The sequence below is a fragment of the Triturus cristatus genome, chromosome 5_2, assembly GCF_964204655.1.
Source record: "Triturus cristatus chromosome 5_2, aTriCri1.1, whole genome shotgun sequence".
Classification (NCBI taxonomy): Eukaryota; Metazoa; Chordata; class Amphibia; order Caudata; family Salamandridae; genus Triturus; species Triturus cristatus.
In genome coordinates this window covers 713,665,961-713,679,600 of record NC_140588.1, presented here as the reverse complement: position 1 = coordinate 713,679,600, position 13,640 = coordinate 713,665,961, and the positions used below count along the sequence as shown (strand labels likewise).

Below are 13,640 nucleotides of genomic sequence, written 5' to 3'. Positions count from 1 at the left end.
ATACGGGCCATTCCTGCCCTTTCGCTGTTGCGCATTGCAGCGCTGCAAGGTGGCTTACTGCGCTGCACTGCATGACTTCTTCATAAATGAGCCCCATAGTTTCCTGTAAATATTGTAATCTTATCACATCAAGCTGAAGCCTTCAAATATATCAACAAAAATTAGAGGCCCATGTATTTTTTCGTAGGCATAATTTTTATTCAATGATAATTTGGTAATGGATGGTGTTTTGCTCACCACGAGTATTTAAAGGGCTATGCGTGATCACCACAAAGAACTGGCGGCTGCTGTCGACCTATTCACAGCACGCGCCCTTCATTTCTGAATATTTCCGCTCTTTAGTTCCTTATACCATATTTAGTTCTGACATTTTCTAAAATATCAAATCATTCAAGGAGGAAATGGAAACAAATCTAAAAGACAGCATGATTGCCATTGTACGTTGTAACTTGTTACTGCTATCTTTGCAACAATATTCATGTTATTAATGCAAGACTATTCAGCTAGCTTTTCTTGAATTTATCTTGCACATACTCCAATATTGGCACCAGTCTGCCCATAAATGTTTGTTTCCATTATCACCCTGCATCGTATGAGCATTCATGTAATTTTTACATCTCAAATAATGGAATAGCTGTATTCGTATCCCCAAAGGATGTCCGAGTTTAATAGTAACTTACAGTTGCACAAGGTACTTGTTACTTGAGCTCTAATTAATATCGGCTTCTTGAACCTTAAATGTCTTCTTCCTCCATGCCAGGTCTCCATTTGTCAGTGTGACGGAATACTCACTCCTGAAAAACAACATTGTTCAACTGTGCCTAGAATTAACAACCATCGTGCAGCAGGTAAGAGGGAAGCCATCTTGTTTTACATATATTGCGAGGAGACAGAATCTAGCAAGGAAATCTTTTTCAGAAGTGGCACTGCAGAAGTCCCAGATAGTGGTTACTCTGGGGTTCAAAGTTACCTGGCACAAAACAAGCACCTAAAAATTATGTTAAAAAGGTACTCAGTTGAAAAGATTTCAGTGGAAGCTCATGACAGAGAATTGAGCTTTTAAGTAAGTGGGGCAATTGCGTAGCGCCCTATATAGCTGAGGTTTTACCAATAGGTTGCAGGAAGAATTGCGAGAAAGTCACCACCTATTTTCAGCCACAATAGGACATATCCCTCAAAGCTCAAATACTGTATGCAGTTCAAAATAGAATGTGGTCCACTGTGTTGAATGTTGCTGACAGATCTAACAAAAACAGAGTGGAGGCATCACCACCTCCTCCTGCTCCTTGACACAAACAAGCTATGCACCTATTATTGGGCTGATAGTGTGATCTTTGAGATTATTAAACATGCACATCTCTGGATTTGGAGTGTGTTGACTTGCTACAATGGTTGTTGTAGATTTCAGGTTGAAGATCTGGTGGATGTGCTTTAAAAAGAAGGATCCACATATGGCTAATTAAGTTAACGAGTCGCTACATTAAGCCAAAAATGTTGGGGGCAATAGCAGATTCTAGAGAAGCAAGTTACCACTTTCAGTACCTCATATTTATCTTATCCATGTATTTCAAAATTGTGGGCTCAAAGTATGAACAACCTTTCTCATAACGGGATTTGCAATTTCCTCACTTGTGAATGATTGGGAATGTTGCATGGTGGCCTGTACTAATAGGCTGCATCAGTGATTTTGTATTTATGCAGGAGGGTCACAAACACCTACCTAATTGATTTTAACTAGTCAGATTGCACCTTCTGCGATTGTGGCAACAACATTCATTTTCTGCATTTGCATTAACAAATGAGAAGCATTTTTTAAAAGCAGCCCATGTCCACTAAAGGGACAATCAGTGCTTTGAAAAAAAATAATATTTCCCATTTGGAAAGACAGCAAGGACCATGCTCCCCGCGAGACCGTCTTACCCGATTCCTAAAGGGCAACTTGTCCTCCAGAAACTACTTCCTCTTTGCCAATCACTTACCTACCAAACCTGGGATTCAGTAAATGATCATTAGTTTGCAAGCACAATTGTGGCCACAAAAAATGTAATTATACCCCTGAGACTTGTAAAGTAGAGAGGCACTCTCCTTTTTGTGATCACAAACATCCTTTTATGATTTGCAAAGAGTTTTCCAACTCAAAAAATTGTACTTTTACATTGTAAAACGTACTTTTGCAGTAAAAAACCCTATGATTTTGTGTACCACAGGGTTTGGGATCACAAAAAACCCTATGTACGTTAGGCCCTGTAAGTGAGAAAAGATTGTTATTTGAACCATAGCAGTGACTTTTGGTAATAAGCATAAGTGTTTGATAATGTGTGAGAAGATAAACAGCTGACACAGTGTGAAAGAGTTGGATCAATTATAGTAATAAAAATTACTTTTTAATTGACCAGAATGTAATAGTCACCAGTAAATCAGAAAAACTGTGCCTCTGGTCCACCCAATCAAGGTCATTATCTGGAAGGAACAACAGCAAGGCGCTTATACAGTCTTCTCAAATATGTATTACATGCATGGTGTTCATTAATTTCCTTTTCCATCCAAAAGATGTGGTGCATTTTTTGAGGCACAGTGAGAGCTTTACTTACATAGTATGTAGATGTAACATTCATAGTGGTATATTTGTAGCATTTTAATTAAGATTTATAATCTGTTTTTACTTCTAGATAATATCAGAATGACATTCTTCTCAAGATTATGGGTCCGGTTTAGAGTTTGGCAGACAGGAAAATGTCACAAACATGATGAATTCCCCTTTCACCTTATTACAAATGCATTATATCCTAATGCACTTGTAATAAGGTGGACAGAATATCTGTCAGGTTTGTGATGGAGTACCCATCCTCCATACTCTAAATCAGGTCCTATGTTTTTCTATACTTGGACACTTTAACCCTTTACTACGTGTCTTGAAAGTAAGAAGAGTTATTGTTTGGGAAGGGTTACCTGGCCAAGATCTTAGCAGAAGCAACTAAATTGGAAGTAAAGCTGTATCTTTTGTTACAATTCTAAATATATTGTGCATCTAATCATCTAGTCTTCCAACCTTTTAAACAGATTGACATTTTTCTTTCATTCAAATTCTACTTAGTTCACTTTCAATATATTCCTTTAGAGATTTTTATAATCCAAATCTCCTCATCTGTTTGACACAGCAGTCTAGGAATTACGATCTGTACCAGACGTTTGATTGCTGTTAACATATATCTCCAGGTACCCACCACTTATATTATGTATATGTCGGGCAATTAATCCACCATCAGATTTTTGATTTTTCCACCATAATTGACATGATTGGTCTTTTTTGGGTGCAGAATGGTAAGTTAATGAGCTATATGCATTATATCCATGATTTTTTTTGTAAAGATTTTAATTTGAACAGTCAAATACAATGCTTAGATTAGAGTCAAACAGCCTCACAAAAAACATGCAAATGAGTGGTGGTAACCAATAAAGAGTACACTTAATGTAAGAAATTGAGATATTAGTTGAGTGGGGTGAGTACCCACCTTGAATATTAACCACAGCCCTTGTCAGGGTGAACCACTAGAGTCTCTATATAAACCGAAGCTCAACCAACCGTTAGCTATGGCATAGATCAAGTAATTATGCACTACCAAAACAGTCATAAAGCCAAAACACAAAACAAGAAAACTTCCAAACCATTTTAGAAAAAAAGAGTATGTTTTAATGAATAAAATTAAACCAAAATGTGATGACATAAGAAGAAAAACCGGAGTTATGAATTTTTAAAGTTTTATATTAAAATAGTGCCCAAAAAACATAAAAACACCATCCACAGTCATCTGGTTGCGTTTCACCGGTGCAAGGTAAAGGGACCACGATGGAGTGCGGTTTGGGTACAGAAGCCAGGTTCCACCAAGTTGGACATTTAACCTCTGGACTAAGACTCTGAAATGGAAGTCAAAAATCCTCATTGGACAAACCAGGAGGCTGTGGCTAAAGAGGGCTTCATGATGTCCGATAGCTGCTTGATCAGGTCCTGGTGAAACCATTTGCTTTTGGCAGGAAAGTTCTGCGTGGAATAAATTAGAATTGCGCACCCAAAAAAAGGTCCCTCGCGCAGTGAAAATTTCTACCTTTAGACTTATGGCCTATTTTAAAGTCACTTTGTGACGGAGTAGCCCGTCTGTGAAACTCTAAATCAGGCCCTTGTTCAAATTTTTTTGGAGCTTGGATTCTTCTAGCGGGGCAAGGCTGTAGGCTGTAGCCAAAAAGGGCTTCATAAAGCCAGATACCATCTTCGTGAGGTCCCACTGAATTGGATTTGCTGCTGCGGAAAACCCCTACGTGAAAGCAACCTGATTCTTAGGTCCAGTAGCAACACATATTTGTCAGATCGGCTTGGCAGGTTGGTCCCAGTCATCCATGGGTTTTTGAAGCCAAAATATTTTTAAGTCCCAAGTTTCAGGAGATGGTAGGATGAGTACACTTTGAAACCAGCTAAAGATCCAGGACCTCGGGGACAGCACTTGGGGTCAAGACTCAATCTAGTAGGTGCCAGCAGCAGGGTTCAAGGTATTTCCAATTGGAACTGGTCAGCTGGGCATTTGAAGAAAAAGGCCTCTTTTAAATTGCTGTGTACCTGTAGCTTGAACAGAAGTCCACTTATTCGGCCTGGGTTCAAGAGGTAGAGCAGGTCCAGTCTTCTAGGCTCTTCTAAGGTGACAAACTGCAGGTCCATTCCTCTTCTGTTCTTCCACAGGTCCAAAAATTGTTATGAGGAGGGTACTGGGGATGCCACGTTTATGCCTGGCACCAGGCTGTGGGTGTAGAACATTCCTGGCCCCTCCCTAACCAAGGAGATAAAGGTTCCCAGGGGGTAACCTTGCCCACTTTTGCAGCTGTTCTTGTGTGCCCAACCACAAACAATCCTACAGTACCCTCTCTTCATAAAAAGATGACAGAACCTTTCTTCCTCTGTGCAGAACTCCTGTGCCCACTGCAGAGGTTTGACCACGGAAATGTGCACCCCTCTTCTGTGGTCATTCTAAACCAGTTGTGGGAGCAACCCTTAACCACGTGTTTTTGGTGCCTGCCTGACTAGGAGAACAAAGTAGGGTCCTGCTCAGGTGTCAGCTAACATGTGCCCGAAATTTGCAGCTGTTTCCTAGCCCGAGATAGCATAATTGAATGTGATAATGGAGCAGCCAGCTTTGCCACAGTGAAAATTGAGTTTTCATTGTAGGGATATATGCATCATTAAACTTTTGCATGTCGTGCTTTTAAAATTCCATGCTCCCTGCCTTATAGGCAATAAATTTAAGCAAAGATGGGAAAACCCAATTTACCAACTACCAATCTTATAGACAATAAGGCATTCTTTTGGGTGCAATATTTGAACGAAGGTTTAGACCTGTCAAAAGGGTTACTTTAACAGGTCGATTTTCAGTTGAAAACTGCATTGATAGGCTACAAATGGCAGGCTTGCAGTCATGTTTGCACTGTCACTGAACTAGGTGCCACAATGGGTGATGCAGCCCACTATTGACATTTAACTTATCGGCCCTAGGTACACTTTGTTCCATAGATGAGGGACTTAGAGCTGAGTTAAAAATGCCAATTAGAGCTGCAGTCAGCAAAAACAGTCAATGCAACAATCTGTACATATACCAAACAAAACATGGTTATAGCCAACTCTTATTATAAGAAATGTATATATATTTTTCATATCTGATGGTTGTAATCTCAGTATACATGGGCGTTATTGATATGAACCAAAAACAAGGTTGATAGAGATGGGGAAGGGGTAAAGGTTGAACTGTTAAGACAGGTAGAGATATGCAAACTGTTAGCATATTCGCAGTTAGCAGGGGAGTGGGTTTCCAGTGGATAAAACCAGTCAAACATTAATTAGAGTACGAGAGTTTACTGAGGGAGGGAATAAGGTTGTCTTGTCAAAGGCATACTTGAACATGCTGGAAAGAGTTAATGGTCTTTTAACATTGAGGAGTGTGGTTCGAATATGACACTTTACAATGCATGTCGTTACAACGCATGTCGTTACAACGCACAATCCATTACAATGCAATTACTATTGTAACTCCGCCAGGGCGTTACTTTGTGGAATGCGTTGTAATGGATTATGCGATGTAATGACATGCGTTGTAATGGTTTTCGCATTGTAAAATATTCATTGTAATGACACGCCTTGTAACGCGTGCGTTGTAAACAATGTTTCCTGTGTGGGTCAGTTGGATTAAGGATTTGGGAACTTACTTCATTAAACTTGACAACCTGGTCATTAAGTCTATATATACATTTCTCAAATGTTGGGATCAGGCACATTTCAGTGAACCATGTGTGATGGTATATCAGGTTATTACCAGCGTCATAAAAGGTAGACTTTGGCAACCACAAAGGAGGTGGAGAGACATCTCCTTCAGGTGTAGGTAGTTTTAGGCACATCTGAGAAGTCATTTAGCATCACCAGCTTTGTTGATGATCTAAGGGTTGAGTTCCCAGATTTGGAAATAGTGCTGTATATCAACTCCCACCTAGTAATCAATGGCAGGAGGGCATGCCCAAAGTATGTGGAGCAGTGCTCCCTATGCTTGTTGGCACTGCCAACAAGTCACCAAGTGACTGAGTTTTCAATGCATGGAGCTGGCCCAGTCCCAGTTTTGCAGAAATCTTGCATTAGCTTAAATGAAGTCTGGCCTCTTGTATGCTTTAGTCATGTTACTCTAGAAGGGAGGCATAGTCATCTTCCAAGTAGTCATGCCATGGAGTTTTTTACCTAAAGACTCTCATTCGAAAGTATCTGAAAAAAAGCGTTGATTGATGATTTGGTATAGACCCAACACCACCTCTTGGTATTGACGCCAGGATCAGATGTTCAGGATGGAGGCTGTAGAAAGTGTGAAAGGTGTCTGGTCAAGTATATCCTTTAAACAGCATATATATTTACAGTGTGTATTTACAACCTTGTCTGGTGTCAAGGTCAAAATCTGTTTGTAATTATTGAAATGTTTTGACAAGTTTGTACCCAATCATTTGATTAATGTGAATACCCACACAAGTCCGTGTATAACCAGAGATCCTATAAGGAGGCCACTGTTGTTGCACAGCAGTACTGAAACACACAATTAGTAATTTAGTTTCAGCTTTCTATGTATTATTTTCCATGCCGCCATTGTTCATCAAATAATTGGGTTAGACGATGTAATGCTGTGTGTGCGATACTTAATGCCTAAGTCGGAAGTTGTAGCAAGTGCCATTGAAACTGTTTCCATAGGAGATAGACTATGTGTCCTGGCCAAAATAGATCATTTGTGACAGCTGTTTGGTAACCAGTAGAAACGTATAAGAACAGTCACAAGCCCCCTATATGAGCACCTACCTACAGTTTGTGCATCTTCAGGTGGGGTCTTATCCTCTGCGCCCAGAATTGAAAGAGAGAGTGTCTGTTCAAGCATGAGAATGTGATGCACTCCTAAAATATAATTGTAAAGGGAAGCATGTGTTATTTTGATGATTTGCACTCTGCCCCTTAAGGAGCGCTGCAGGTATGGGTATTTTTCAAAGTCGAGGGCAGTTGTTGAAATGAGGGGGCTCAGATTGTTCTCCAAGGTATGCCAATTGCTCCTGTTGAGAAAGATACCCATATATTTATGATTCTCTGGGAACCCGCATAGCTTATTTCCAGCTATAGCCACCTTAGTCATGACTTTAGAATTATGTAGGACTTCTCACCTATCCCAGGTTACTGAGCAACCTTCCTGGTCTGTACTCCTTGATCCTTCCATGTGAACATTAATTAAGGAAATATGTTTATAGCTTGTACAGTGCACAGTGTACAGTGCAATGGGCCTTTGCCTGATTTTGGGATCAGCAACATGAAACTGTGTTGGAAAGTGACATCAGTGTTCCCCTAGTCTTGGCTTTGTTGTATGTGGCATGAAGCATCTATGTTAATTTTGGTTTGTCTAGTTTGTAAATTTCTTCAAAGTAACAATCCTCGCCTGATGATTTGTTGTTTGGCAAATCTGTACTGACGTTCTGGATCTTGGCCATAGTAATTTGATCCTCTATTGGAAGCCTTCCTTCTTCGAGGAGTGTAGGCAGCTTCAGGGACAGGAACCTCTCCTCTTATTCCAGCAAGTCTGGCTGTTTGTATTTTTTTAAGGCCTTAAAGAATATGGAAAGGTCTCAACCATGTCAAGTAGAGTGGTGCTAAGTGTTCCATGTTCATTGTACACTGCATATTTGACAGGTTATACATTTTTTCTGTCTGAGTTGACCCTCTAGGAGCCTATCAGATTTCTCTCCTTCTTCATAATAGTGCTATTTCAATCTGGAGAGCACATAACAAGCTTTGGTGAATGCATTAGGTTTCGCCTATATCATTAAAAATAAGCTGTTTTTGTTGTAAGTTGTAGCTTGCTGAGCAGTTGTACAATATAAGTTACAGAACATCTGCTAAAGTGTTATGACTTGTTTATGTGCAAAAAGGTAACATATTGTGCTGTCACTAGTAGTATAGCGTGGGTAAGTAATAGCAACATTTTGAAAAGTTAAATGAAAGAGGGAAATTATAGAATTAATTAATGTAATAACAATAATATGTGTTTAGAGGATCTCTGGCAACTTTTGAGCCCGGTGCCACTGCCCCTGTGGCACCATTCAAATCATGCCCCTACTGCCTGTAAGATAACTGCATTTGTGACTGACTGTTCATTAGTAAAATATAGCAATATTTGGTGTTTAGAGGGACACCTAGAGCTTTGGGCTCTGGTGTCACTACACCTGCTGCACCATTGAAATCCTGACCTGAGTGCCTGCAAGGTAACTGCACTTGTAACTGCTTGCTTAGTAGTACAATTTAGCAATATTCTGCGTTTAGTGTGGTCCCTAGAGCTTTTGACCCCAGTGCCACTGAATCTGCTGCACCATTCAAATCAAGCTCCTTTTAACTGCAATTGTGTCTGCATGTATAGTTGTAAAATATCACATTATCAGGTGTTTAGAGGAGTTCTAACAACTTTTGGGCCCGGTGCCACTGCACCTGCTGCACCAGTCAAATCGTGCCCCTTTCAGTTGCAAGGTATCTGCATTTGTTACTGCCTGTTTAGTAGTAAAATATAGCAATATTAGGTGTTTAGAGGAGTTCTGACAACTTTTGGCCCAGTGCCACTGCACCTGCTGCACCGTTCAAATCATGACCCTAGTGCCTGAAAGATAACTGCACTTGTGACTGTCTGTTTATTTCTAAAATATAGCAATAATCGGCGTTTAGTGGGGTCCATGGAGCTTTTGGTCCCAGTGCCACTGCACCTGCTGCTGAAATCATGACCCTAGCGCTTGCTATATAACTGCAATTGTGACTGCCTGTTTAGTTGTCAAATATACTAATATTAGGTGTTTAGAGGAGTTCTGACAACATTTGTGCCAGTGCCACTGCACCTGCTGCACCATTCAAATCATGACCCTGTTGTCTGCAAGGTAACTGCACTTGTTAGTGCCTATTTAGTATTAAAGTATAGCAATTGTAGGTGTTTAGTGGGGTGCATAGAGCTTTTGGTCCTGTTGTCACTGCACCTGCTGCACCATTGAAATCATGACACTGTTGTCTGCAAGTTAACTGCCCTTGTGGCTGCCTGTTTAGTAGTAAAATACAGCATAGCTCTTGTATATTAACATGCGATGTTTATTACAAGAGTTAGAATTTGAAGATAATTACCAAGTAGATGAAGTTGAAAAAATCAATCCAATAATGCCTACAAAGTGCAGAGAAAGGAAAGGTACTGAGGCATGAATAGGAAATGCCACAAACGTTCTAAGGCTAAAGCTCCTGCTTTACACAACTAAGTAATACAAAGCAAGCATTTCAGCATACTGTTAGAAGCTGTCTGCCTGGGAAGAGATCTTATCTTTACAGCGAATAGACCTTAAACAGTGTAAACAGCTTTAGTAGCAGTATCGTAAATGTGTGCAGCAAGGGGAAGTTAGCAAAAAAAAAGTTCCACACAAAAGAAAATGAACACAGTAAGTCACCAATGGGAACTAATAAGAGCCTCCTGTTAAAATACATTAAATGCAAGAGATTTCACAAGCACAGCGCACGCGCTGTGCAGGTGAAACCTAAAAAGGGCTTTAAGAGCAACTTTATCACTTTGAATGTCACAACGTATTTTGATGTTTGTCATATTCTCTGTGAGGAGCAATAAAAGCACTCCCTTGCCTATTCTGCTCTTAATGCACCATCTGTTTTACTAAGCCTGAATCCTTTATCTTTCCTCGCTATGTTTATGTTGCTATGTTCCTGTGGCCAAGAGAATTTGTGCCAAGGATACAGAATCAAGATTGTCTTTTAGAGAAGTATTATTGTGAGATTTGAAAGTCGGATGGATCCAATTTCCACAGTTTTGTCCCACATGGAGAGTCTGGCAAAGACATAACACCCATCTGGGTTAGTCTACGTCTTCAGTGTTTTGCAGGATATTGATGAGTTGGTGTCAAGTCAAGGGGGTTATGCTACTACTGCACACTGCTTTACCCACTCACTCTTTCCTTATCTAGTCAAATTCAGATAGCAACAAATGAGTTACTTGTATGAATGTGTAGTGTTTGTATGTTTAGTCTGTAGGTAGTTACATTTTCTTTTTTCTGTTTTATATAGTGGGACAGTTCGCGCATGTTAAATTATGGTACACTAACTTGTTCATGACTTACCTGTGGTTGGTCCATGTTATATTGCCATATCACTTAAAAGAAAAGGAATCGATGACAGGAGAGTGCCAGTGTACAACTGACAAGTAGCTTAAGGACTATGACAAACAGTTGTATAACATTCTTCTAGATGAGCAGTAGATTGGAGTTGATTGGTTGGCCGGTACTGTTGGGCTAGCGTTTCTGAGGGTATGAGAATGTCTCCATGTTTATAGGTACTTTGTACTTTTTGTGCATAAGATACCTGGAACTCGCATGTCAGCCAGTGCCATAAGGTTAATAATGTAAAGTCAGGGTTAAACTGTTTTAAAGTGAGTATTAGGCAAAATAGGTTCTACAATACAGTGCACAATAAAGGGTGGAAAAATAAAGCAGAGGTACTAAGAACAAAGTAAGGTTTGTCATGAGCAAGATTATATCAAACCTCATTGTCTGGAATGTTAGGAGATGTCCCACAACCAAACTGTAATGAACATGAAACTGAATCATCATTACATGAAGATTTTAGCAGCAATTTAGACTTGTCTCATTATGTGTGCAAATAGTTGGTCTCTTGGGCAAGACCTTTGAATAAACGTTAATGTTTCCAAATCCACAGGATCAAAAACATCAAAGAAGGGGTCAGGGTCATCATGTTCTGTGTATTCAGAAGCTTTGCCATCTATTGTGCCAGGTTTCAATAGTTCATATAATATGTTCTTCTGTTTAGGTCTTGCATAGGCAGCATTTACGCTGCCTCTTCGAGACATGCTGTATTCAGGTATGGACTTGAAGCTGCAACCACTTTCCGCCAATCCTTTTAATTGGCTCCTGTCACTGTCTTTTGTAAATGGTTGCTTTTCATTGGTCAATAGGCTTAGTAGTCCAGCCTTTTGTCATCTTGTAGCCTCCCATGAGGACTATGAGCACTATTTTCTTAAATGTCTTTCTTCTGCCTGCAGCAGGACACGCTCAGTGACACACATGCCACTTCCAGCACAGCATGCATGAGGCCACACTTTATCTTTAAATATGGCGGCTGCGCCTTTCTTTTATTCTCCACGGCGTTGCTCGCAGGGTTACTCACTTTACCAAATGCAGGCCACATGACTGAGGCACACCAATACAGCCCGCAACTCCTTCAGCTGCTTCGGAGTGCTATTGGTGGAGTGCCGCACAGCACCACTTCAAAGCACCTCATGTCATTATGAACAGCTCTAGCCCCGTACCCTAGGCACGTCAACATCACATGTATCAGCCGCACTTCATAAATACACACAGGGGTCCAGCCTGTTACAAAGCAGGCAAAGAGGCTGCTTGCTGCCTACCCTCATTTACTCCCACTCACTTTCATATTAACGGTTTCCTTTACGGAACCCCTGAGCACAGAATCGTGTTCATTTTCCCACGGCAATACCTGTTTGGCTAGTGACCAGTGGTACACAACATGACTATCGGGACAGGAAATGTCTAAAATACACGGAATTGATTCTAGCAGTGGGGTAATGTCATCTATGGGTTCAGACTTCATAGAAGAAATAGGGAAGAAAAAATGCAAACCTGTTTTGAATATATGTAATTGGCTGCTCAATCTGATAGTGGCAGCAGTTTACATTAGCTCGCATTACTAGGTACCTGAATCGATTTCCCTGAGGGAATACAATCTCTGGCAATTACAGGTTTTACAGCGTCTCTGTGTCTGGAATTCCCCAGGCAGCAAATTCCAGACGTGATAGCCCTGGGTCAAAGGACACCAGAACTGGACCTGACTGAAGAGCTACTGCTACGATCATCTGTTGCACCAGTCCCTCATCCTCCTGGAGCATGGGGGAGGGCAGCATACACTTCCTAGGCTGCCCCCTCTACTCCTCCTTCAAGCAGTAAATGGAGATTTGGGTATGTTAGGTGCCTTGGAATTTGGACAACATGAGGAATTCGACGCACGTTCCCTGGTCCCAGTTATTCGCCACTGTTGAAAAACCACTAGTAATCTCTATATTTTAGTGTGGGGAGATAAATCCTCGATTTCAGACCCCAGTACCTCAGCACTGAAATTTGAGGGACGTATACTGTGTGCCACTGTGTGTTTGTGCACATAAAGCTTCTAATACAAAATGCAATGCAAATTCCCAGTGGGCTTCTCCTGCTCTCTCTTCACCCTCCTCCTTTAGATGCTGTGGAGCTGTTTAATCATAGCTCTGTTTGCTCCACTCCCCCCGCACTTAGGCTCTTGCAAAATAATTTGCAAATTCACTAGCTCAAACTTACAGTAGTGAAAGACCTATTGCATTGCAGATGCTTGTTATGTTATGGGCTGGGTGCCATTGTGCTTACTATTTGTTTACATGGAAAAAGAAGCAGAAACTGCATGGTGGCCATCATAAGTGAAGGGGCTGACTTTTTCTTCCAATTATTGTACTTATCCCGCTAGTTGATTTCCCAAAAAGATTGTGTTTCTTAAGTTAGCAGGGTTATGAGGTTTCTCCCTGTGGAATTCAAGACTAGGCATGAAGGTCATGTTCATCAGATAGGGCAGGAATTGAGCAAGGAAGGCTGCCAGGTCATCCCCTCATACATTCTCAGAGATTTCATAAAATCTGATGTTATAATGTCCGCAACAGTTTTCCAGGTCAGTGTGCTTTTTCGGCCAGTGCCAAATGTTATTTCCCCAATCACGGATGGTCTAGCCATTGGTCCTAGGTGTGTGGCCATCACTGGAGATCCCTCAGCCCTAATATATCTTATTTACCTCCAAGACTTCTTCCTAGGCTTTCTAATCAGTACTCAGTGAGGTACCAACAGTGAGATGTCCATCAGAATTGTTTCTAGACTGATATCTGTTGGTTGCGGTCAGTGCCAACGGTTTCCCACCAGTGAGTGCCTCAAAGAATGATAACTTGCTTGGATTCACCAGAGAACAAAATCTTTCTCCAGTAATTTAGAGTCACACTCTTTGTGGAGGAGGT

At 40.8% G+C, this 13,640-nt stretch overlaps 1 protein-coding gene across 1 annotated transcript in view; it reads left to right on the top strand.

Moving 5' to 3' along the window:
* The window catches only part of LOC146829166 (connector enhancer of kinase suppressor of ras 2-like), a 1,989,112-nt gene that overhangs the window by 357,583 nt on the left and 1,617,889 nt on the right, over positions 1 to 13,640 (top strand). The window contains exon 4 of the mRNA XM_085606439.1: positions 761 to 848. Within this exon, the coding sequence (XP_085462565.1) occupies positions 761 to 848 (88 nt within the window). The remainder of the gene's footprint in view (positions 1 to 760; positions 849 to 13,640) is intronic.